Here is a 24,964-nt window from a genome sequence, read left to right as displayed (position 1 = left end):
AGGTGAGCAGCCCGGCAAAGAAAGGCCAGCTTCAGAACCATCACTGAATGATCACAAGTTCTGCAGAAGAGGCCTAACCCCTACTTTCTCATTAGAACTCTCTTTCCCAAAGCTACAGCCTGTGTTTGCTACCATGCCCTTTCCTTAATATATGTATGAGGACAAGTATAATACTTTTGGAGCAAGAAATGGGAATGGGCAATGATCACACCGGCGCCCTGCAGATCATCCTCCAAGCAGTGGAGCCTGCAGGAGAGGGCTGGTGACAACTCACCACCTCCTTATAGCCAGCTCCCCAGAGCTCACATCTCCAGGAAAGGGGAGCCCTGTTGACCTCCCCTACAACAAGGAACAGGGGCGACTCCTTTTTACCAGGACATGTTGGATTCACACCAGGTGTGCCAAGAAGTTGATCCTTTTATTTGCCTAGGAGGCCAGGACTGAAAGCTTCCATTTTATTTAATTCATGGTTTAAAGTCGTCAGTGTGACCCAGAGGCATCTTCTTTGAAAAACAGGTGTGTGTGTGGGAAGTGGGGAACAAAGCTGCAGAGACAGCTAAGGCAGGTCCTATGAGGACAGGGAGCAGGAAAACTGGGTGTGCTCTCAGCAGGAGGGGATGGGAAGGGAGCGAATGCCAGCAGGTGCTCGGGGGTGGCAAGGCAGCAGATAAAGGCAGTGTGGGCGGTGAAGCGAGGTGAAGGCAAGGTTGAGGAGACAGGGAAGGGCAGGCTTCGGGGTTAAAGTGCTCAGGCGCCTGTTCCCTGTGTCACCACAGCACCCCCACCCCCAGCCCCGCTGACATTCATACTCCTTCCAAGAAAAAAAAACAAAACAGTAGAGGTTAAACGACCCCACTTGAGGGTTTTTGTTATTTTTATATATATAATAATTATGAAACATGCTCAAATCACATAGAGTGGGCTATTCCACTTCTGTCCTGACTCCATGGTGGGGCAGGTGGGAGCTACAAGGGTCACTTGGCCTGTGTGGCCTCTGGGGAGGGCTGGATGTGGGGGTTAGAGGCAGGCAAGTTAGCAGAGCCCCAAGAATCCTTCACAGAGCACATTTTCACTGCAGTAACCTGTGTCCTCGGAGATCTCCCCACTTTCCTCCTCATATCTCCCTCAGTTCCTGGTTCCCTGCCTCTGCCCCTTGCGTCCCAGCCTCGATAGTGAAGGGCTCTCCTCGCCCCTCCCAGTCCCTCTGCCCTGCTTGGCACACATCTACTCAGCATGCACTATGTGGAAGCTGCTGGACTAGGTCTGCCCGGGGGTCAGGAGGCTCCTGTTCCCACTGCAGCTCAGCGCATAGGAGGGGAGTGGAGGTGTTGGTGCAGAGGAGGTGAGGGGAAAACGTTACCTGAAGTGTGGCTCTTGTAACAACAGGCAGAATGGTGCAGAGGCCCCACCCTCAGGCACCCTGGTCTGAAGTCTTTCCCTCCCTTCCACATGGTCAGGGGTCCTTCCCCCAGCCTCAAAGCCTCTTCCATTTCAACCTCCTGGGGCAGAGGTATTGGTCAAGGAGGCTTATCCCAAAGAGAGAGCTGGTCCATCCTCAGAAAAGTGGCTGCCAGCTGAACTCTCCATCTTCCCTCTGTTCCTTGTACCTCTACTGCTGTGATGGTTCAGGGGCCACAGGAAAGAATGTGTAAGGGTAGAGCTTGCCTTAACGAGAGGCTAGAGGGACAGAGAGACAAAGGTATATGGGTGTCAGAGCTGTGAGTGGGGAGAGAGAGAGCAGGGTATGGGCAAGGCTGCTCATTCAGGAGCTGGGGTCCTTTTTCCTCTTTTGGAATCGCCGGAACTTGCCCTGAATGGCAAGGGCAGCCTTCTCTGTTTCTGGTGCCGTCAGGTCAATGTCAATCTCCTCCTCCTCCTCGGCCTTCTTGGCGTTGCCAGCTTTTCCTGCGGGTAGACCAGAGTTTCGTGACCAAGGAAACCAGAACTGCCCAACCCTGTTCTCCACTTCTGCTGGGCTCTGAGAGGCTCCCCCAACCTTCGCTAACACTAAAAAAGCCTGACAACTCTCTTAGAAGTTTGAGTCAGGGACCCCAGGCTGAAAATTAGCTATAGTTACTTGGAAGCTTTGCTACTCTTGTACCAAGATGACAAGTGTCTCTTCTCACCACTGATTCCTGAATCCTATAATTCAGAGCCCTGGAGCTCAGGCATGGTCCCCAGCTCTCCTTCAATTTGATTGACATAGTGGCTGGGATTATCTGATGAGCTTCTTCCTATACTGTGCTTGTCTCTGACCACTCCAGAGCCAGTTTCTAAAATCAAAGAGGAATCACTGGTAGGTGAGGCCCTGGCTGGGTGGCTCTGTGATAGAACATCATCCTGGTACGCTGAGGTTGCGGGTTCAATCCCCAGTCAGGGCACATAAGAGAATCAATCAAAGAGTGTTCAACTAAGTTGAACAATGAGTTGATGCTTCTCTTTTTCTCTATCTTTCCTTATTCTTCTCTTTCTCTCTCTCAAATCAATAGGAAAATAAAACTATATATATATATATATATATATATATATATATATATATATATATATATATATATATATGTAGGTGAACTTAGGAAAAGGTGGAAGAAATCCTACAGATATAATAGCTCTAACCTAGCACTTTGTTTCACTTATCCACATTCCTATTGCATCTGACTTTAGGAGCTCCTGACTTGTCTTTCTACCCTGGTGTCATTCACCTGCTCCACAAGCTGCCTAGCCCAATCCCACTCACCCTTTTCCTCTGGGCCAGGTGCCTGGTTGGTCGCTGGGGATGTTTTGGTGTTAAGCTGGAAAAGGAAAATCTGGATGTTAGATATTCATGGAAGTATTAAGGTGCCATCCCCTTAGACTCACCATCATCATATTCAAGCCCCCTATTACGAGGTGCATTCCCTCCTAGTCTTTTGAAAAAGTGGTTATTGAGATCAGAGAGAGGGAGAGAAAAGTCACCAACAAATATTTATTGGTGGTAGGGAAAATGTAGAGGACAAAACAGACAGAAACCTCACTCTCATGGACTTGACATTTCAGAGTATGAAGACAGATGAATAAGCACAATGCTTATTATGTTAAGTGGGAACAAGTGCTACAGAGAAAAGGCAGGGAAGGGAGGTAGCGGGTGCTGTGGTGCCAATGAGAAGCACCGGTTTATAAAGAGGTCAGCAAGTCTCTATGAGAGCTGCATTTGAGTCAAGAGCTGAAGGAGATAAGAGAGTAAGGGTTGTGGGTGTCCAGGTAAGAGCTTCCAGGGGCCCTGGGTGCGAGGTGGTCAGCCTGTTTGAGGGACAGTAGAGACCAGTGTAGCCGGAGTGGAGGAGGAAGGAAGGGCAGTGGGTAGAGGTGAGTAGATATAACTGGGGTGTGGAAGATTTATGTAGGGCCTTGCAAGTCTTTCTGAGGAGTTTGATTTTTACTACAAGTGAGATGGGGAGATATTCAATTTGCCTAAAAGGGGCATGGGGGGTGCAGAAAACCTGTTAGGAGATTACTGTAGAACATTAGGCAAGGGTGATGGTAGCATGCATCAGCACGGTGACAGTGGAGGTGGCAAGAAATTATTTGATTCTGGGTATATTTTCAAGCGCTAAGCAATGTGATTGACATTGTGAAAGAGGAGTCTAGGATGACACTAAAAGGATGACTCCATTTGGTCTGAGAAACTTTTTAAAAAATGAAATTGGCATTTCCCAAGATGAAGGAGACATCCGGAGGAGAGATTTCAGTGAGAGGATCAGGAGCTTGTTTTGGACAAGTTAGAGATGACTGTTAATTATCCAAGAGGAAATGCTTTTATAAGCAGCTGGCTATCCAAGATGAGTTCAAGAGAAGAACCAGCCCTATAGATATAAATTGGGAGTTATTCACACACAGATGGCATTTAGAGCCATGAGACTAGATGAGATCACCAAGGGTGAGTTCAAAAGAGCAGATAGAGATGTAGTGATTAGAGATTATAAAACGAGGGGTGGGGGGAAATCAATAAAGAACATAGAAAAGAAGTCAGGTAGGAGAAAAGCCAAGAGATTGTAGTAATTTAGAACCATATGAAGAAGGAGAAGGAAGTGATTGTGTCCAACTCTGCAGGCAGCCTGGCAGTCTCGGGGAGAACTGAGAACTGACCATTGGGTGTTTGCTGCATGAAATCACTGGTGATACTGACAAGAGAAGTTAGGGTGGAGGAGGGAGCAAACACCTGGCTGTTGTGGGTTCAGGAGGAACAAGGAGGATGGCAACTGAAGGAGCCAACAGAGAAGGAGTTCCAAAGAAATGAGGATGACTGGTGTGGCTTGATGGGGACATTATTGACAGGAAGATGTCACTTAGACTGCAGAAATCACAGAATTTTTACACCCTCAGAGAAATGACCCTGTGAGAAAGAAAGCCTGCGGAAGCCAGGAAGAAAGCCAGGGAAAAGAAAGCCTGTGGAAGAGAACAGAACTGAGGGCTAGTGCAGAGTAGAGTGTGGCCTTGAGCAGGAGCTCAGATGGAAACTGGGGGGATGGCAGAGCTTACGGCCCAGCGGGAGGCAGGTGGGAACCCTTGCGAGGTCTCCCCTAACCGCTTCAGTTTTTTGAAGTCAAATAGGCAACAGGTCACCATCCAAGAGCAGGTGGAATGCAGTACTGAAGCAAGAGGGGAGAAGGTGTGGAACAGTGGCCTAGGACGCAGCAGAGAGGGTGGACGACGGAACAGTAACAAGATTGCCAGGAAGCATTAAGACCCCTCGCAAGGCCAAGGTCATGAATTTGAAGTGAGACTGGTGTGCTTTTTTTCCCCAGTCTCTCTGCTCAGACAGAGAGTTAAGTTTAAAAGGTAATTCCCCTTCCTCAGAATCCTATCAATAGAGCTGTTTCATCTGGACATTCCTCAGAGACTAACACACTCCTGTAGACCCCTGGGCACCCTTGGGCTCTGTTTATTCATTTCACAATTTTGAGTACTTGATATTTGCAAAAATACAAGAACCAGGGTGCTTTCACAAATATTTTTTCATCTCATCCTTGGAACAGCTCAATGGAGTATAAAGTATTATCCCTCATTTAACAGATGCAAACCTTTGTTAAATGACTGCCAGACACAAGCATTCTACTTTAAGAAGCTGATAGAATCCAGTGCACATTGTGCAGACTATGCTGTTTCTACCTTATTTTGATACTTATCAAGGACTTACCTGTGTTGATCACTGTTCTATACACTAACAGAATGTAGAAGAAAGATATCAGTGTCTAATACATACCAACAATTATCCTAGAGAGTGAGGATATAGCAGTAAGTAAAATAAAGTCCCTGAACTCATCAAACAATTATGCCAATTAGTGCCAAGTGCCAAGAAGGCATCTAGGAAGTCCTCTCTGGTGAGTGATATTTGAGTAGAGGTTTGAGTGACATGAAAGGGCAAACTATGAGAATGTCTGGGAAACAGACTTCTAGGCAGATGAAGCATCAAGGGGAAAGTCTCTGAGGCAGGTTTTGTGCCTGGTGTGTTCAAGGAACAAGAAAACCGGCTGGGCTGAGCTGCGTGTGGAAGGGAGAGGGCATAAGAAATGAAGCCGATGGGTAGCCAGAATATGCATGTCTTTGGATTCTCTTCTGGGTTGATGGCATTACAGGGTTTGAGGCAGAGGGAACCATGGACACACACACACACACACACACACACACATATTTTTTTAATATGGAACGCTTCACGAATTTGCGTGTCATCCTTGCGCAGGGGCCATGCTAATCTTCTCTGTATTGTTCCAATTTTAGTATACATGCTGCCGAAGTGAGCACTGGACTTATATTTTTAAAGGACCACCTTGAGTGCTGGGTGGTGAATAAATGTAGAGAGGCAAGAGAGAAACCAGAGGAAACACTGGTGAGGGTCTTGTACTTGTACAAGCTGCATGATGCGTGTTTGGATTAGAATGATGGTGATGGACATGATGGAGGAAGCATTCAGACTTGAGACATTTTTGTGTAGAATAGGTTGGATTTTTTAATGGATATGTGAGTAAAGATAGCTCTTTCAAAGAGCTATGCTTTGAGAAGCAGCAAAGAAATTGGGGAACAGCAGAGGAAGAATGTGGGGTCATGGGAGGGTATTTTGGTAAGATGGAAATGATTTAGTACAGAAGGAAAAATTGATGACACACAGAGGGAGGACATAATTACTAGAGTGATGCCCTGAATAGACAAAAGGAAATGAACCTGGTGCACGAGTAGGGAGGTTGACCTTAGAAATAGGACCAGTTCATTGACAACCTAGGAAGGAAGGCACAGAACGTGGTACAGACAGATGCAAGTGAGGTGGTAGATGTGACGAAAATGTGTGAACAACCTCTTCTGATTGCTTCTGTTTTCTCCATAAAGCCAGAAGCATGGTTGTCAGCTATGAGTGAGGATGGAGCAGGAATACAGCTGTCCCCTTTATCCACGGGGGTATGCCCCAAGACTCCCAGTGGATGCCTAAAACTGTAGATAGAACCGAACCTTATATATACTGCTTATTCCTAAACATACAAACCTAGGATAAAGTTTAATGTATAAATTAGGCACATGAAGAGACTAATCACAATAACTAGTAACAAAATGAAATAGTTTTCACAATATTCTGTAATACAAGTTATGTGAATGTGGTCCCTCTCTCAAAATAGCTTACTGTACTGTACTCACCCTTTTTGTGATGATGTGAGGTGCCACAATGTCTGCATGATAAGATGAAGTGAAGTGAATGACAGAAGCATTGTGACGCACATTAGGCTACTAACAGGGTGACCTGAACACAAGCACTGTGATACCATGATATTCAACCTGATAGCAGAGGAAGCTACGGAGTGACTAATGGGCAGGTGGCGTATACAGTGTGGATACAGCACATAGAGGGATGAGCGCCATCCTGGGCAGGACAGAACAGAAGAGCATGAGATTCCATCACACTACTCAGGACAGCTCACAATTTAAAACTTATAAATTGTTTCTTTCTGGAATTTTCCATTTAATATTCTCTGACCATGGTGGACCATGGGTAACTGAAACTGTGGAAAGTGAAACCATGAATAAAGGAGACTAACACAACGAGGTTTTAGGCGAGAGGAGGAAGAGTGAAATAATCATCTGAGTAAGCCAGACAGAGAACGACTAGTGAGATGTGGTGGGATTACCAGGCAGCACGTGAGGTTAATGGACATGGATTTAAAGTAAAACCCATCAAGATACTGTCTGATCATTCAGGTTAAGTGTGGAAAATAAGGCAAGTAGTACTCAAGAAATATTTACAGAGCATTTGTTATATGCCAGACATTATCCCATTTAATTACCTGAGATCTCTGAGCCATCATCCCATCTTATAGTTGAGGAAACAGGCTAGCATATGTTAAAAATCACGCCCAAGGGCGAGCCTACTGATTCCACACTCCCAACCACAAGGCTGTCCTATCCTCTACAACAGTGTTCCCCAACCCCCAGGCCACAGACCAGTACTGGTCCGTGGGCCATTTGGTACCAGTCTTCAGAGAAAGAATAAATAACTTACATTATTTCCATTTTATTTATATTTAAGTCTGAACGATGTTTTATTTTTAAAAAATGACCAGATTCCGTTACATCCGTCTAAGATGCACTCTTGATGCTTGTCTCGGTCACATGATACATTTATCCATCCCACCCTACAGGCTGGTCCATGAAAATATTTTCTGACATTAAACCGGTCCGTGGCCCAAAAAAGGTTGGGGACCACTGCTCTACAAGACGGAATACTATTGCACACTGACACAAATATGCTAATATGTTCACAGCCACTGAATCTAGGAGGAAAGCCTAGGAATGCGCTTTCAACTATAAAATTTTCTAATAAAGAAGTTAAGGGGAAATTAAAAGAAAATAATAATTTAAAGTGAAATAAAAATTAAGATAAAAATGCTGATGTAGTGTTATATTAGGGAAAGTGTCTTCAAAAGTAGGTTACATTAAAAGCTATATAAAATTTTATTAACCAATATCACCCCAATAAATTCCATTTAAAAACATTTTTAAGTGACAAATTTAAAAATTGTTAGGTAGATAGACAACCCCATTCTTTTGAATGTTATTGTGAAGATTTGGGGCAAAACTAAGATGGCTTCATTGATCACATATGATTTTCTTTTTCTTTTTTAATTTTTTTTTTAGATTTTATTTATTCATTTTTACTGGAGAAAGAGAGAGATAGAGAGAAGGAGAGAGAGAGAGAGAAGAGGGGAGGAGCAGGAAGCATCAACTCCCATATGTGCCTTGACCGGGCAAGCCCAGGGTTTCGAACCGGCGACCTCAGCATTCCAGGTCAACACTTTATCCACTGCGCCACCACAGATCCGGCCCACATATGATTTTCAAAGGACATGTTGGTCACATTTTTATCACTTTTTCAAGTCTTGTAACTTATTTGTGTATTCTTAGCATTGTGCAAGTACTGAAGATATCAGGCAGTTATAAAATAAGTATCCAGTATTTTTTAAAGTAGGCTATAAATTTATACAGTCCAATGTTTACAAAAGATAGAGGTTGCTTATCTCTGCAGATACACATTTTGACTTGAAAATCTAGAAGAACATGCACAGAGTGTTCCTGAAACCCTGTGTAGTTCCTGCTAGTCTGCCTTTAACCAAATGAAAAGTTCCGTGAGAAGAGTTGTTCCTGAGACTCAGGAGATTGGCAGGCATTACCCTTTCTTTCCCCATGAGCTTCCTGTCATCCAAAAACAAGATTTGTTTTGTTTTTCCCCTCACGTTATCAATGTAATGCCCCAGTAGTTACCGAAGTGACACCTTCCATTCTGGCATACCATCATCACAAGAGGTCTATCCACACTGCAACAGCATGGTGTGGACAGGGTGTGCGGTAACAAGATTAGAGTCAACAGTCCAGACACAAGGTCATGATCAAGAGGCAAATTCTTTAGTCCCATGATCTTTGACTTCAAGTCCAGCTTTCTCTATTGCCAGCAAATCCCTGACTCTACTCCTTGCTGTAACCATCTTCCCTCTGACACTAATCCTGTTCCCTTAATCCAGGGGTCAGGAACCTATGACTCACGAGCCAGATGTGGCTCTTTTGATGGCTGCATCTGGCCTGCAGATAAATCATTAATAAAAAAAATAATAATGTTAAAAATATAAAACATTCTCATGTATTACAATCCATTCATTTCCTACCGCTCATGTTCATAGTTGCGAGTGGCTGGAGCCAATCACAGCTGTCCTCCGGGACAACACCAAATTTTTATTGGATGATGCGTAAGGTACATGGGTTGTCGTATGGCTTTCATGGAATTACATTTTAAAATATGTGGCATTCAGGGCTCTCTCAGCCAAAAAGTTTCCCAACCCCTGCCTTAATCCATCAATTCTTTCCTCTCACCGCAGCCCCTCCCCTTGGGAAGAAAGTATTGTATGAATCTTAACTCTAAACACGTCCCTTCTCTCCAGCTCTGCTTTCCTTCTTGAATCTGCTAAGCAGGACAATGCATCAGGACTGAACCACACCGGCAACCCCTTTCCCTCTGCCCTGCCAGCTGTCCCCTTCCTGAGTCTCTCCTGAGATGGCTGACCATGGAATGGAGCTCTAGCTCAGATACTGTCTAGACCCCCAGGTTTCACAGCTCCATTTGGCTTAAATTTATGAAAGGTCACTGGTGAGATAAAAAAAAAGAATGCTTTAAAGAGAAGAAGCCCCTATGACTCATAATGCTCTTGAAATCTGCGTATCTTCTGCTGAAAAGGAGCATGCTGGGGTTTCTACTTCCTGCCTTCCTGCCCCCACCCTCTCCTGCCAGGTCTCAAAGTAGCCACTGTCAGCACTGGACTTCTGGATTAGTTGTATGAGATTTGCTGAGGTTGGGAGCAGGAGCAGCTAGATCACAGGTTGCTAGCCCCCATCCTCTGTCCATTGCTTACCCTTTCACAGGTCCCTGGTCTCTGCCCCAACCCTCCTATTTGTTTCCCAGAAACACAGAAATTTTAAATAAATCAAGGTCCTCTGGTACATCCACCCACAAGCCATCAGGCAAATCATACCTCAGGTAAACCAAGGAGGCTGGAGGTCCACTCTAGGTAAACTAGAAACCACATGCTCTGAGCGTCTCTAACAAAAACTTGCATGTCCAGAAGAACAATTCTAACTCACAAGAGCTGTGGCAGGTGAGCAGCTGTCAGACTCTCTCTCTCTGCCTCTTGTTCTAAACAGGTATGGATTGCAAACTCTCAGGTGCTTATCTACTTTTTTCAATACTGAGTTCTTCTGACCAGAAATAGCAGCAGTGAGATAATTCAGTAAGCCTGCCTCGCCTTAGCTGCCAATTTCTAAGCACTTTACAACATTAACACACTGGAGCCTTACAACAGACCTATAAGATAGGTCTTTTTTTTTTTTTTACAGAGACAGAGGGAGTCAGAGAGAGGGATAGATAGCGATCGACAGACAGGAACGGAGAGAGATGAGAAGCATCAATCATTAGTTTTTTGTTGCGACACCTTAGTTGTTCATTGACTGCTTTCTCATATGTGCCTTGACCGTGGGGCTATAGCAGACCGAGTAACCCCTTGCTCGAGCCAGAGACCTTGGGTCCAAGCTGGTGAGCCTTGCTCAAACCAGATGAGCCCGTGCTCAAGCTGGCAACCTCGGGGTCTCGAACTTCGGTCCTCCTCATCCCAGTCCGATGCTCTATCCACTGCACCACTGCCTGGTCACACAAGATAGGTCTTGTTACTACTATTCTCATTTTACAGATAAAGAAATTGAGGCCAAGAGGTTAACTTGCCTAAGGTAATCTACCTAAGAAGTAGCAAAGCCAGGATTCAACCAAGACAGTGAGACTCCAGAATCCACGCTCTTGAACATCACACCATCTCTTGATCCCCAGCCAAGGCGTAGACATGTGTGTACACACACTAGAGGAGGATGTCCAATGTGAGACCAAGTTAATAGATGAGTTCGCACACACAGCAGGGCAATCTCCAGGCTGGATGGAAGGTCCTAGGGGTCATGATTTCCTTCCAATCTCACAGGTAGTGGGACCAGTCTCTCAATCACAGTGCCCAATGCTTTCTACATGTACACTCTCCTGGGAACGTGGGGCACAGGGTTCTGTCCTCCCTTTATCCAGTAATCTTGTATATTGTTGGAGACCCTGATCCCAGACCATTCTTGCTCTGTCCGCTGAGCTGGCCACCCTGATTCTGGCTTTTCACCTTAACACTTGGTCATTGGGCCTCCTGACACACACCAGGCTGACCCCTGGGGGCAGCCATGGCCTACAGGTGTGTCTTTCACACACAGGGCCAGATGGCAGCAGAGAGGGATATGACACAGCACTACCCCCTTTTCCCCATCAAATTCTGTGAATTCCATGTGCAGGATCATCGCACTGGTTTCCATCTCAAATGACTCCCTCACTTACACTCAAGCCCATTGTTCCCAGGTCCTAGTGAGCTGGGAGCCTGGTTCAGTTCAGCCTCACTGCCCACAGAGGACCAAATGTTTCTTGTTTCTCAACACACACCAAACACTAATTAGCAATTGTGAGGCCCATCAACTCCTGCTGTCCCCAGAGGGCCTCAGTTTCTTTTCTTGCCTACCTTCCTGTATCCCTTTCCTGTTCACCTCTGGGCCGAAAAAGCTCCAATGTTCCATTCCATCCTCTTGGCATCATCTGCCAGTTCCCCATGAGTATACTTGTTCCCTCAGCACTTCAAGGTTGTGGATCCTCCCTTCCCAGGGGAAAGGAGGAAAAGGAGAGGCCTGCTGGCTCTGAGACTGTAGCAAGGGATATAGCACAGCAACACCATCTTTCCCCATCCGATACCTCCTCCCAGGGCAGCAGTCAGTATTCAGATGATGCCTGTTTTCCCATCTCAGCTTCAGATCCCATTCTCCCTTTCCCTTCAGGAATCCTTACAATCAATTGCCTTCACTCTTATAAAGAAAACCCCTTCCTTTCTTAAAAAAAAAAAAAAAAAGGAGGGAGGCTTCCTTTATCTGAATTCCTTCTCCAACTACTGTTGGTATCAAAAGGAGAATCAAACTTTGAAAAATCTCAATAATAAAAGGTTAGGGAAATCTTTTCAACAAAAAGTGCTGGAATGAATTGAATAGCCATATGCAAAAAAATAAAATAACAAAAAAACCTCAACCAGATCTTGTACCCCATACAAAAATTAGCTCAAATGGATGAAAACTAGAAAACTTTTAGAAGAAAATATAGAAGAAAAAATCTTTGTGATGTTGGAGTAAGCAAAGATTTCTTAGGATACACCAAAAGCACAATCCATAAAAGAAAAACTTTAGCCTGACCAGGTGGTGGCGCAGTGGATACAGTGTCGGTCTGGATGCAGAGGACTCAGGTTAGAAACCCCTATTTTGCTGGCTTGAGCACTGACTCAACAGCTTGAGCTTGGGGTTGCTGGCTTGAAACCCAAATTCACTAGCTTGAACCTAAGGTTGTTGGCTTGAGCAAGTGATCACTGACTCAGCTGAAGCCCCCCAGTCAAGGCACATATGAGAAGCAATCAATGAACAACTAAGGAGCCGCAAGGAAGAACTGATATTTCTCATCTCTCTGCCTTCCTGTCTGTCTGTCTCTCTCTCTCCCCCCCCCCCGAAATAAATAAATAAATAAATAAATAATTCCCAAGCCTCAATTTCTTTCTTTTTTTAAATTTTATTTATTTATTTATTTTTTACAGAGATAGTGAGTCAGAGAGAGGGATAGGCAGGGACAGACAGACAGGAACGGAGATGAGAGATGAGAAACATCAATCATTAGTTTTTCACTGCACGTTGCAACAACTTAGTTGTTCATTGATTGCTTTCTCATATGTGCCTTGACCGCGGGCCTTCAGCAGACCGAGTGACCCCTTGCTGGAGCCGGTGACCTTGGGCTCAAGCTGGTGGGCTTTTGCTCAAACCAGATGAGCCCGCACTCAAGCTTGGCGACCTCGGGGTCTCGAACCTGGGTCCTCTGCATTCCAGTCCGAAGCTCTATCCACTGTGCCACCATCTGGTCAGGCCCAAGCCTCAATTTCTGAGCAAAGCAGCAATATGACAAATTAAGCAAATTAGGTGGAGTCAAACAGATCTTGTTCACATTCTGGCTCTGCATTGACTATGTGTTCAAATCCCAGCTCTGCCATTTCTAGCTGTGTGACATTGGGTAAATTACTTAGCCTTGCTGTGCTCAGACCTCTCATCTGCTGAATAATATCTATCTTGAAAGGTGAAAAAAAGCTAGAAAAGAATGTAAATAAAATACCTAGCGTGTATAAAATAGTTATTATAGATGGTGATGGAAGTAGACCTGACTTAGGGGGGTGAACACACAATACAATATACAGATGATGTATTGTAGAATTGGGCACCTAAAACCTGCATAATTTTGTTAACCAGTGTCACTCCAATAAAGTCAACAAAAAGGGGGGAAAATGAAATAAAATAAAATAAATAGCATTATTTCAAAGTAACATAACTCTAAAGCCCTGGCTGGATAGCTCAGGTGGTTAGAACATCATCCCGATACACCAAGGTTACAGATTTGATCCCTGGTCAGGGCACATAAAAGAATCAACCAGCCTGACCAGGTGGTGGCGCAGTGGATAGAGCGTCGGACTGGGATGCGAAAGGACCCAGGTTCGAGACCCCGAGGTCGCCAGCTTGAGCGCGGGCTCATCTGGCTTGAGCAAAGAGCTCACCAGCTTGGACACAAGGTCGCTGGCTCCAGCAGGGGGTTACTCGGTCTGCTGAAGGCCCACGGTCAAGGCACATGTGAGAAAGCAATCAATGAACAACTAAGAAGTCGCAATGCGCAACGAGAAACTGATGATTGATGCTTCTCATCTCTCTCCGTTCCTGTCTGTCTGTCCCTGTCTATCTCTGCCTCTGTAAAAAAAAAAAAAAAAAAAAAAAGAATCAACCAATGAATGCATAAATAAGTGGAACAACAAATTGATGCTTCTCTCTTTCCCCCCTTCTTCTTCTCTTTCTAAAATTAATAAAAATATATAAAAAATTAATGTAACTCTGGGTTGACTACAAAAATAGGCCAAGTTCCTGGGGTGATGCTTGCTTTCAGTCCTGGAGTCAGAGAGTAGAGCTGCCTGCCACAGGGCACATCTCCACTAAGTGGAACTGAACACCTGGGACTGCTCTAAGGGCCCTTGGGGCTTATTCTGTGATCATAGGTGCTTCATAAGTGATCTCTTTTCACTCTAAACCAGCCCTGGAAGTCACAATCATCCTGTCTTCCTAATGTCTTATCCTCAAACATGCTGACGGGGCTCTCAAACCTCGGTAAAGGTCTCAACAATAGTTTGCTTGGACAGAAACTATATTCTGCACAGTGACTACCCATGTCTGTAACCTTGGAACCTCTCCCAGGTTACGGAGGGACAGGGGGGCCCTCCAGCATAGCACCTCTACAAATGTTCATGTCTCATTTTGGAAGAACCTGAGACAGAGACCAGAGGCAGCAGATTAGTCCTGGGAAGCAAATAAACCATATCTACTTGATCAAATTCTTTCATCCACCTTTGTAGCCTAAAGATGATCCTGTAAATCAATTCCTTGCCTCAAAAGGATAGCTTGGCCTGACCAGGCAGTGGCACAGTGGATAGAACATTGGCCTGAAACACAGAGGACCCAGGTTTGAAACCCTCCGGTCACCGGTTTGAGTGCGGGCTCACCCAGCTTGAGCACAGGGTCGCTGGCTTGAAAGTGGGATCATCAATATGACCCAAAGGTCACTGGCTTGAAGCCCAAGTTCGCTGGCTTGAGCCCAAGGTTGCTGGCTTGAGCAAGGGGTCACTGGCTCGGCCGGAGCCCCCTAGTCAAGGCACATATGAGAAAGTAATCAATGAAAAACTAAGAAGCTGCAACAAACAATTGATGCTTCTCATCTCTCTCCCTTCCTGTCTGTCCATCCCTATCTCTGTCATTCTCTGTCTCTGTCACACAAAAAAAGGATAGCTTGTTAGGCTTGTCTTGGCAAAGCACCTACAACAGTCAAAGCAGCAGTGATTTAGCTGTTGTTTCTCTGTCGACACTATTGGCAAATAGGTGCCCTGTTACTCTAGGCCGACTCACCCTGCTCCCTGCTCCCTGCTCCAGCTGTGTTTCTTACTCTCTTTGTGTCCTTCATCTTTAATGGTGTTGCCACAGCAACCACTGTCACCAAAAGAGACACTGTCACCCCCTCCGCTTCAAGCACCTCTGCTCCAAGCAGCAAGTTAGAACTAATCTTGTGAAAGGTAACCTACCCAGATTTCCTTCTACCCCTCACCCCACTGGGCCCCTTTAAAGGGAGGTCACAGATCATAAGCAGCAGCAGCAGCAGCAGCATCCTACCTGGATAGCACAGGCTGGCACAGGTACAGTTTGGATGCCATACAGTCATAGCAGTACTGCTATTATTCAGAATAATAGGCACAGGTAATCAGAATCCTGTCCCCCAGTCCAGAGCAGGAAAACCAAAAAAAAGGCCTCATTCCTAAAAAAATTCTAAATATGAGCCCCAAAAGACCCCTTTCTTGCCTTTGTACTGACATGAATCCCAGGTTTTGTAAGCTCCCTGCTTGTTTTAAAGGCACAAAAGGTGAAGAGAGACAAGAGTTATTGCATCTGCTTGCGAGTGGAGACAAAGAGGGTTCAGCCCCCCCCCTCCAAGGGGCCCTCTGTCCCTGCTGACATTCTCCCCAAGTGCTAAATGAAGGTCACTGCCAAAGGACCTTAGAGAGGTCTCTGCATCCCTGGTGCCCCTGAAAGACCCTAGACTGCTGTGTTTGGAGAACTGTTGGAACCATTTCAATTCTTTCAGTGCGGCAGCCAGCTGCAGTCCTCAAACAGCTTCAGAAAGACTCGCTCAAGGTCACCCTCAAGATCATAACAGAAATAGAACTAGGAATCCTTACTCCAGGTTCTACAGACACACATTCTTCTCCGAATATACAGAATACAACCCAAATACCTTCTATCTCAGGCAACTCCTTAGAGGAATAGAGCTCCCCAGTCCCCCACCCCCCATCCCAGTCTGTCCCTCTCCCCTAAGCCACCTCACCCTGTTTCCTGGAATAGCAGTACCCCCCACTGGAGTCAAAGGCAGAACCCCTGGGCCTTGCCAGCTCATGGTGCGCCATGAGTAAATAGCCCCAGCCGTTCCCCCCAGCAGGGGCTGCCACAGTTTAATGAGTGGTTATTTGTGGCACACAGCTTCGAGCTGAGCCTTCACCGGTGCTGAGGGGAGCAGGTGGGGGAGGGGGCAGTGCCAGAGCACATCATTTATTACTGTAATCATTGATGTGCACCCCACCTGACGTTAATGTCCCAAAATAAACGCACTAATCCCCCTACAGCCTACAAAGCAAACATGCCGCTGGATGGCTCTCTGTGTGGGAGGGAGGCAGCACCAAGGACAACAGAACCGGGAATGGCACCCCTTCTCCCTGGGTGGGGGTGGGGAGACCGAGGCAGCAGCCTTCAGGGAGGAGTCGGCCTGACTGAAGCACCCAGCAGGCTTCAGTGAGGAGAACACAAGGTCTAGGTTTGAGGCACGTGTTCATAGGCACCTGCAGGTCCAGATCACTTTGAAAAAGTGGTTTTGGGTCTGCCTCTGACTTGGCTTACTCATGCGGGTAAAATAATTCTGGGGCAAATTGAGGCATTTTGAGTAGCAGATCTGAAGTATAGATTTAAAAAACCATGCACTCAGAATTCCCAGTAGGCTTTCACCACTTGCTTGACCAATCTAACACATTCTTCTTTTCCCTGTTTTAGATTTCTCCTCCCAAAGCCTTTGTAACTCTCCTTGAAACTCAAGTGGCCAAATGCAAGAGGACGAAGTGTCCAGTGCATTGATCATCAGTGCACTGATTTTACTTAGGCACCTGCTGTGTTGCACTGGGTCCTGCAAGTCAAACACTTTAGAGTTAAGGAACTGCTCTCATTTCTTTCTTTCTTTCCAGAAGAAAAAAAAATAGCCTGTCCTCTGGTCCTTGAGGCTCTGCAGTTATGGGAACCAATGATGGACACCAGAAACGAAGAACACAGGGAAAGAGGGCCTCCAGCCTCCCTCCCCTTTCACTCCTAGTCACATATTCTACTTTGGCACATTCAATGCACCTACTTTTAAGAGGGCTAGGAACCCTGTAACGAAGGATAGTGCTTGCCTGCCTGGTATTCTAACAAAATGTGCCCTAGTGATAAGCATCATCCTTACTGGTCTCTCTTCTCTCTTGATCCTCTTGTTCGGCATTGATTAAATCACACTGCTTAGATTTCCTATAGAAAGTATTTATAATATATCCTTAAAAGTTGCATGTTAATTAAATCATTCTATATTCACTGGGGTAACACAATAAAGGAGTCTCTTATGGAAAATTATTTTGGGGCCCTGGCCGGTTGGCTCAGCGGTAGAGCGTCGGCCTGGCGTGCGGGGGACCCAGGTTCGATTCCCAGCCAGGGCACATAGGAGAAGCGCCCATTTGCTTCTCCACCCACCCCCCTCCTTCCTCTCTGTCTCTCTCTTCCCCTCCCGCAGCCAAGGCTCCATTGGAGCAAATATGGCCCGGGCGCTGGGGATGGCTCCTTGGCCTCTGCCCCAGGTGCCAGAGTGGCTCTGGTCTCAACAGAGCGACCCCCCGGAGGGGCAGAGCATCGCCCCCTGGTGGGCAGAGCGTCGCCCCCTGGTGGGCGTGCCGGGTAGATCCCGGTCGGGCGCATGCGGGAGTCTGTCTGACTGTCTCTCCCCGTTTCCAGCTTCAGAAAAAAAGAAAAAAGAAAAAAAAGAAAATTATTTTGGGACGAGAAGTCAGCAGTACTGTGCCCTAAACTTTGTGCTAGTACTGTGTAAATTTAGATAATGTTTGTTTCAATTTCCTCATATGTAAAATAGTGAAAGGTATACCTGTATTTCTATCTTGAAGAATGTCTACAAAATTAAGTTTATTTTGCCTGACCTGTGGTGGCCCAATGGATAAAGTGTCAACCTAGAATGCTGAGGTCAATGGTTGGAAACCCTGGGCTTGCCCAGTCAAGGCACAAGGCACATAAGAGAAGCAATGACTCTGAGTTGATCCTTCCAGCTCACCCTCTCCACCCCCTTTCTCCCTCTCTCTCTCTCTCTCTCTCTCTCTCTCCTCTCCTCTCCTTTTGTTAAAATATTAAAAAATAAAATTTGAGAAAGACAGGATCATTGAGCTGCTCCTGTGTGTACCCTGACCGGGGAATCAAACCAGCAACCTCCATGTTCCAAGATGAGTCTCCAACCAACTGAGCTATCCAGCCAGGGCTTAATTTTTATTGATTTTCATAGAGAGAGGAAGGGAGAGAGAAAGGAGGAGGAAGGGAATATTTGTTGTTTCACTTAGTTTTGCATTTTTTGTTTACTTCCCATGTGTGCCCTGACCAGGGATCACAGGAATCAAATCCGTAACCTTCAGGACAATGCTCTTAACCAGGGGTCCCCAAACTACAGCCCCGCGGGGCCGCATGCGGCCCCCTGAGGCCATTTATCCGGCCCCCACCGCACTTCCAGAAGAGGCACCTCTTTCATTGGTGGTCAGTGAGAGGAACATAGTTTCCATTGAAATACTGGTCAGTTTGTTGATTTAAATTTACTTATTCTTTATTTTCAATATTGTATTTGTTCCCATTTTGTTTTTTTACTTTAAAATAAGATATGTGCAGTGTGCATAGGGATTTGTTCATAGTTTTTTTTATAGTCTGGCCCTCCAACAGTCTGAGGGACAGTGAACTGGCCCCCTGTGTAAAATGTTTGGGGCCCCCTGCTCTTAACTGACTGAGTTAACTGGCCAGGGCACAATATTTTTAAAAAAATTTTAAGTTTATTTTTTTCAATGACAAAATAGACTCATGAGAGACAATTTGAAACTATAGATAAAGAGAAATAAAACAGAGGGAGGCATTCATAGAATCACTACCTTGAGAAGACGATTATTGACCTGACACATCTCTCACACCCTCCCTGCACCCTCTTCATCACTTTCATCAGCTAATATCTCCACAGACGGACATGAAAGATGTATCAGTTCTGTGTGTTTGGCCTCCAGCCACATTACGCATGGGTGCCTGCCTCTACAGAGACTTGACATTCCCAGAGGTAACCGATCACGGCTGTGGCTCAGGAGAGGCTTCTCCATACTCCCAGGTCACAGGATGGCAAAGTCACCCACTTAACAGCCAAAGACTTCCGCTAAAGCAGGTAAGCCAACAACCTGCATGGGTGACTAATTCTAGTTTCCCTTACTTTGGAAGACAGATTATTTCCAGGGGTGGAAGGCATTTCCAAAATTCAGTAGCTATTTTATATGTCCAATATAACCATAATAATAACAAAATACCAATGAGAGAGAAAAACGTGGATTTCCTCCAACTCCCTACCAGGGTTCCTAACAACTGACTCACAGAAGACACAACACGATGATGTCACCCTGACCAAACCTCCATCATGCAGATTCAGACAGATAGGCACAGGAAAGAGAAGGTGATCCTCAAAGTACGATATCCCATTCCTATTACCTAAGAGGACAGCAGTAGAATAATAAAGGAGGGAATACCAGTTCTAAGCTCTTCCCTAGTGAGACTTCTAATTGATCTGTCTCTTGCTCCAGCCCCTGGCTACCAAAACAGGACAGACACCATAAGTGTAGTGACCAGTTGTCCATGATCCCTGTTTCAATTAAATGACTGCTGGACCAATGGATTGCTCCAGCCGAGCTCCTCACAGTTGAGAAATGCAACAGGATCAAAGAACTTGCAATTGTGCCTTAAGCAGCAAGCTATATCCTCTGACGAAGGATTATAGCAATAGCTCTTGGGAACTGAATGCCTCTCCCCTTCCCACCCTTCACTGGAACTAGAGAAAAGTTATTCAACTGTAAGAATAGACGGTGATTCGCAGTAATCAAGTCCTGTCTGCAGCTGTGAATGCAGACAAGCTGGAAGAGTCCCTGCAGCAACCCTGCACATGAGCATACGCGCACACACACGGAAATGCTCTGGTGCAGTGCTGAGGGACAGCAAAGAGCCACCAAGGCAAAGTAGAGCCAAGACCCTCCCCAGCAGGCCTAACATCCATACACTTTTAGTGATTTTGGGTCTAGAGACTACTTCTTCAGTTGAAATGAGAATCTTCAAAAAGATCCAAAATCCTTGCATTTCATGCAGTTTCTCTGAAGCAAGAAAATAAATAGGTGGAGGAGATGAAGCTTATATAAGATTCAGGGTGCACAGGGCTTTCCTGGGCTGCACTCTTCAGCCTGAGATAGGAGGCCCCTGGGGCTGGGCTGAGAGGAATGAACTGGTTTGGAGTCTCCCTGGAGATCCAGAGCTCTGGGCAACAACTTCCGCTTTTCATTATACTTTAAAAGAAGAAGAAAACAGGCTGGGTCTTGGCCTCTAAGGAAGCAGAGACCCTTTGGGGATCTGGTTCAGAGATAGCTGGTCTCTGTGTACATGCAGGTGGTTGCTTCTGGATTTTATAAATACTCATCCCTGAAGCCAGGCTCAGCTCTGTGCTAGGAGGCAGCTTCGATGGTAAATTGATAGTTAGAACCAGTTACTCTGGCAGCCTGGGAAGGCGGGTAACCCTGCACACGCTGACAGCTTGTCTCCATCTGATGATCCCATTCTCATCATTTAACTGAGCTCCTGAAAGAGGCTAGCCAAGTTGGGCTGCTAAGTTGAGACTTGACTCTCCCTTCAAATACCACAGTGTTTTCCTTGCCACTAAAACAGCTTTGCCACTCCACCAAATACCACTCTAAATGTCAGCCCCTGTAGTGTATCCTACAGTGAGGCTGTGCACTTCCCCAAAAAAGCACAGGCTAACCACACAGCTTCATGCTGGCATGGCCTTGAGATCACAAACTCCCAGGGGATGGCTTGAATTGCAACTTTCAGATTTAGAAACACTAGAGGGGGCGTTGAACTCTAGATACCTCAGTGAAAAGAGGGCAAAGAAAACCTCATTTCTCATATTAGGGCTGAAAGAAGCAAGAAAAAAGAAAATGGAACCTTTTTTTTTTCTTAAAAGGGTGCTATGGTCACAGTCACAGCTTGTTGGGGGACTGGAAACCACTTTAGTCCATCTACAACCCCCAGATTAGCTGCATTTACCAGGATAACCTTAGTGGGCATGGCAACCAGGACAACACAGCAGTTGGCACTAACTGGCTCCCTGGACAACTTTGGTGGGAGGAAGTGGAGGTCCTGATGAAGATCTGAACTGAGACAGAGGCTCCAGGGTGCTGTCCTTTCACTAACCCTATCCTTGAGAATTTCTGTGCTAGTTTTCTGTAATACTCTAAAATAGATCAAAGAAACATGCAGAAAATAACAATAGCTAGTATAGGCTGAGTGCATCTACTCTATTCCAGGCACTGTTCTAAATACTTTGCATATATGATCTCATGTAATCATTAGGACAACCACTATTATCCTCGTTTTACAAATTAAAAAAAGCGATGCACAGCAAGGTTTAGTAACCTGCAGAAGACCACATCGCTATCGAGTATGTGGGTTCTGAGCCACACCTGGCGTTCAGCTGGGAAGCGGGTTCCGACAGGAGACCCCAGATACTAGGAAGAGGCTACAGAGATCAAGCTTGCGTTGCTCCTGCCCAGACCAAGTGCCCCGGGAAGGGAGCTAGCTCCTTGGTTGTGGGTGTGGTACTGAACAGTGGGAGAGGCCTTCCCCGTGTCTGCGGCCACCCCACCTACGAGCAGTGCTCCGTGGAAGAGGACAGCACAGGTGGCGGACTGGACACCGCGCGGCCCGACAAAAGACCCAGGGCAGATCGGCGCGGCAGAGGCAGGCCTGCTCTGGAGGGGGCACTTCCCCAGGAGCCGGTCGGCCCACTACGGGGCTTCCGTGCATCAGCACCGTCCCCGCAGCCAGGGTTTCCCGACGGGGTGCCCGGGCAGGGGAAAGTGGCCACCAGCGGGGCCCACGGCTGAAGTTCTTGTTGCGTGCACAGCCCCGGGACGGTGACCGGGAGACACGCAGGAGATCTCGGAAGCCAGCCGAGTGAAGGGAAGTCCGGCAGACCCCCTCCCCCCCCCCCCCCCCCCCCCGTCGGAGCCGCAGGTCAGATGCAGAGCGCAACGTGGCGAAGACCCCTCCCCAGCGCGCCGCCCTCCGCGGGCACCCGACCTTCCTTCCGGTGGCTTCCCAGAGCCCCGGGGTGAGAGAGTCTCCACAGCCCCCGGCGCCGACCCCTGACCCCTCGCACGAACCTCGGCACCTGGCGCCGCGCTCTCGCCCCCCACTCCCCGGGACCCGGAGCGCTGATCTGCAGCTCCGCTCACCTCGCTCATCGCGGCGGCCGGGCGGACCGGGCGGCACGTGCAGTGAGGCGCGGCCCTGGGGCTGTGGCGACCACGACGAGTTGCAGGCTCTGGGGCACGGCTGCCCCGCGACGCAAGGAGTCAGTGCGGGGCCTCTGCTCACGCCCGGCTCTCGGCGCACTCGCTCTCCCGGGGCGGCTTTGGCTCCCTCTGCGGGGTCTGTCCCAGTGGGTCCTGTCAAAGCCTCTCCGCCCGCCGCTCAGGACCTGCCTTTTATAGTCAGCTCGGAGCCCGCCTCTACCCTAACCAATAGGAGCGCCCCTGCTGCAGAGTGACAGCCCCTCGCATCCAATGGAGGCAGGCTCATAGGCCGGCTGCATTTCCAACTAGGGTAAGACAGCCGGAGCGCGGGAAGGAGGGGCGACCGTCGCGGGAAGAGAGCGTGGAAAACGAAGCTAGGGAGCGAAGAAGCAGGGAGAGGGAAGGAGCAGCGTGTGAGTTTGGGAAAGCAAAGGGAGAAGGGCTGGAAGGAAATCAAGAGGGTACATGGGAAGCAGGAAAACAATGAATGAAGCGGGTAAAGCCAAGAGATGTTACAGAGTTAAGACTTAGTGATAGGGTGGCAGTCTGCGTGAGGGGAGGACGTGAGCGGCAGGGAAGGAGAGAGACAGAGGGAGGACGACGCAGGTGGATGGTATTCTGTGGTAAAGAACGGGGAAATTGTAAGATGTCTTTGATTTGGAAGATCGTAGATCCTAGGATTTGAAAGACATTTAGGATCCATCAATCCTACGTCCCGCACAATGCAAAAACAAAAAACACTCTTCAACAAAGTGACGATCCCCTAGTGTCCACCTAAATGTGTAATGAGCTCCTCCCAAAAGCTTATTCGTTCAATTCCAATCTGACAATGTGCCCTTTACCGTGCCAGGCGTGGTGGTGAGGAAAAAAAAAAAAAGAAGACACACTTACTACCTTGCATCTATTGTTCCCATTAAAATAGGTTTCAATACGCAAGTTCTATCTCCAAGAGTCTTGTTTGTTTCAGCAATTGGGGTGGCAACCTATGTAGTCGTCCATGTTTGAGGACTAAATCTAGCCACGTAGACTCTGCCCAGTTGTAGGGACAGGTTGTGAAAGATGAAGCCCACAGTCCAATCTGAGTAGATTATTTTTCAATAAAATGGAGCTTTACTAAATAATCGCTGTGTTGTGTAAGTCTTAAGGGGGAAAAACATGACTGGAGCAAGATGAAAAGAAATAGGACACTGAGGCAAATGTCATGATCATTCTAATAACTTCAGTGGATTTTCCTGTTTATCTGAATATCTAACTTCCCTTCTGCCCTTAAGAAATACTTCCAATTTTCTTGCCTGTGACACTTCTAGGCATTATAAAACCTCGTAGCCTACTTGCAGCTTCAGTCAGCCAAAGCCAAACACTTCCAGCTTTAGCTGAAATTATCAACCCTTTTGATAGTTTCTTTCCTAGCCAGTAATAACTGAGACATTAATAGCAGAGCTTCCTCAGCCAGCAACCACTGATCCCAACAGCAGATTCAGATAAGACCTCAAATACCCTTTCTGTAGCTCCACCCTCTGGGCTTGGTCAGAAATAGAGAAGATGGAAAAAAGGCTACGGGACTTTCCCTCACCCACCTGCGATCCACTGACTCTTACTTTCCTATGGGAATCTGGTTGCCTAAGCTACTAAGTTTCTAAGTCCAGGGCTCCTACTCAGTCTCTGCAGCCTACTTCTCTCTGGCTTCCCCTACCTTTCTAATAAATGGCTAATTAGCATTGAAAAGGTGGTTGTTAGTGCAAAAGACCCCTCCAAAGTTCTTAAATAGTTAGGCAAAGATTATAAAGGGAATTCAGAATCCTAGATCAGAGGTCATCCAGCTTTTTCTGTAACAGCCGGAGAATAAACAGCTTATCATCTCTGCTGTAACTGCAAGTCTCTCCTTACAGTTTGAAAGCAGTCATATACAATATGTAAACAAAAAGGTGTGGCTATATTCTAATAGAACTTGATTCTTGGATACCAAAATGTAAATTTCATATAATTTTGGGGTATTAAGAAATATTATTTTCCTTCTTTCAAAATTTCAATTTAAAAAACATTCCTTTTTGTTTTAAGTGAGAGGAAGGGAGATAGACTCCCACAGACCCCTTACTGGGATTCACCCCGTAACCCCTGTCTGAGGCTGATACTCGATGCTTGAGTCAACAGAGCTATCCTCAGTGCCTGAGGCCAACACTTGGACCAACCTCAGCACCTGAGCAGGCTGACACTAGAACCAATCAAGCCACTGGCTGCGAAAGAAGAGAGAGAGAAGGGGGAGAGGGAAGGGAAGAGAAGCAGATGGTCGCTTCTCATGTGTGCCCTGATGGGGGATGGAACCCAGGACTTAGGCATGCTGGGCCAACGCTCTATCCACTGAGCCACCAGCCAGGGCCAACATTCTTAAATTTAAAAAAATAAAATAAATCAAAAATACAAAACATTCTTAGCTCAAAGTCTTTGTAAAACAGGCTACAGACTGCCCACCTGTGCCATAAGTGATTAACTGCCCAAGTATGCTACAACAGTAAGTTATATAATAAAAAATAGTAATAGGCCAAAGAAGACAGACATTTGTTCAGGACCAA

General features: G+C 46.6%; 2 protein-coding genes and 1 non-coding gene across 4 annotated transcripts in view; 1 reads left to right on the top strand and 2 right to left on the bottom strand.

The window, feature by feature from the left end:
• DEDD (death effector domain containing) overlaps window positions 1-24,964 on the top strand; it is a 126,113-nt gene that overhangs the window by 8,798 nt on the left and 92,351 nt on the right. The window lies entirely within an intron of this gene.
• On the bottom strand, window positions 400-22,542 carry PCP4L1 (Purkinje cell protein 4 like 1). 2 transcript variants are annotated; one of them, XM_066371320.1, is made up of 3 exons: window positions 22,335-22,542; window positions 2,735-2,789; window positions 400-1,905 (listed from the first exon to the last, which is right to left on the bottom strand). In XM_066371320.1, exons 1-3 carry the CDS (start codon window positions 22,341-22,343, stop codon window positions 1,763-1,765), a joined length of 207 nt encoding a protein of 68 aa, XP_066227417.1. In that variant the 5' UTR covers window positions 22,344-22,542; the 3' UTR covers window positions 400-1,762. The 2 variants fall into 2 exon arrangements, with proteins under 2 accessions (XP_066227417.1, XP_066227415.1); XM_066371318.1 differs by lacking the exon at window positions 22,335-22,542 and adding an exon at window positions 10,038-10,186.
• LOC136396445 (U6 spliceosomal RNA) lies at window positions 5,672-5,778 on the bottom strand. Its single transcript, XR_010749732.1, has one exon. It is a non-coding gene; the product is annotated as a U6 spliceosomal RNA (small nuclear RNA).

The sequence above is a fragment of the Saccopteryx leptura genome, chromosome 2, assembly GCF_036850995.1.
Source record: "Saccopteryx leptura isolate mSacLep1 chromosome 2, mSacLep1_pri_phased_curated, whole genome shotgun sequence".
Classification (NCBI taxonomy): Eukaryota; Metazoa; Chordata; class Mammalia; order Chiroptera; family Emballonuridae; genus Saccopteryx; species Saccopteryx leptura.
The sequence above is the reverse complement of the archived record's forward strand: the minus strand, read 5'-3'. Positions and strand labels throughout refer to the sequence as shown.

Bases quoted from the DNA above. Each gene is read 5' to 3' on its own strand.
- PCP4L1 (XM_066371318.1), bottom strand. From the start codon at position 10,121: ATGCAAGTTTTTGTTAGAGACGCTCAGAGCATGTGGTTTCTAGTTTAC. The intron at 2,790-10,037 runs GTATGATTTGCC...TTCCTTTTCCAG, and splicing joins GCCTCCTTGGTTTACCTGAG to CTTAACACCAAAACATCCCC. The intron at 1,906-2,734 runs GTGAGTGGGATT...GTCTACCCGCAG, and splicing joins ACCTGGCCCAGAGGAAAAGG to GAAAAGCTGGCAACGCCAAG.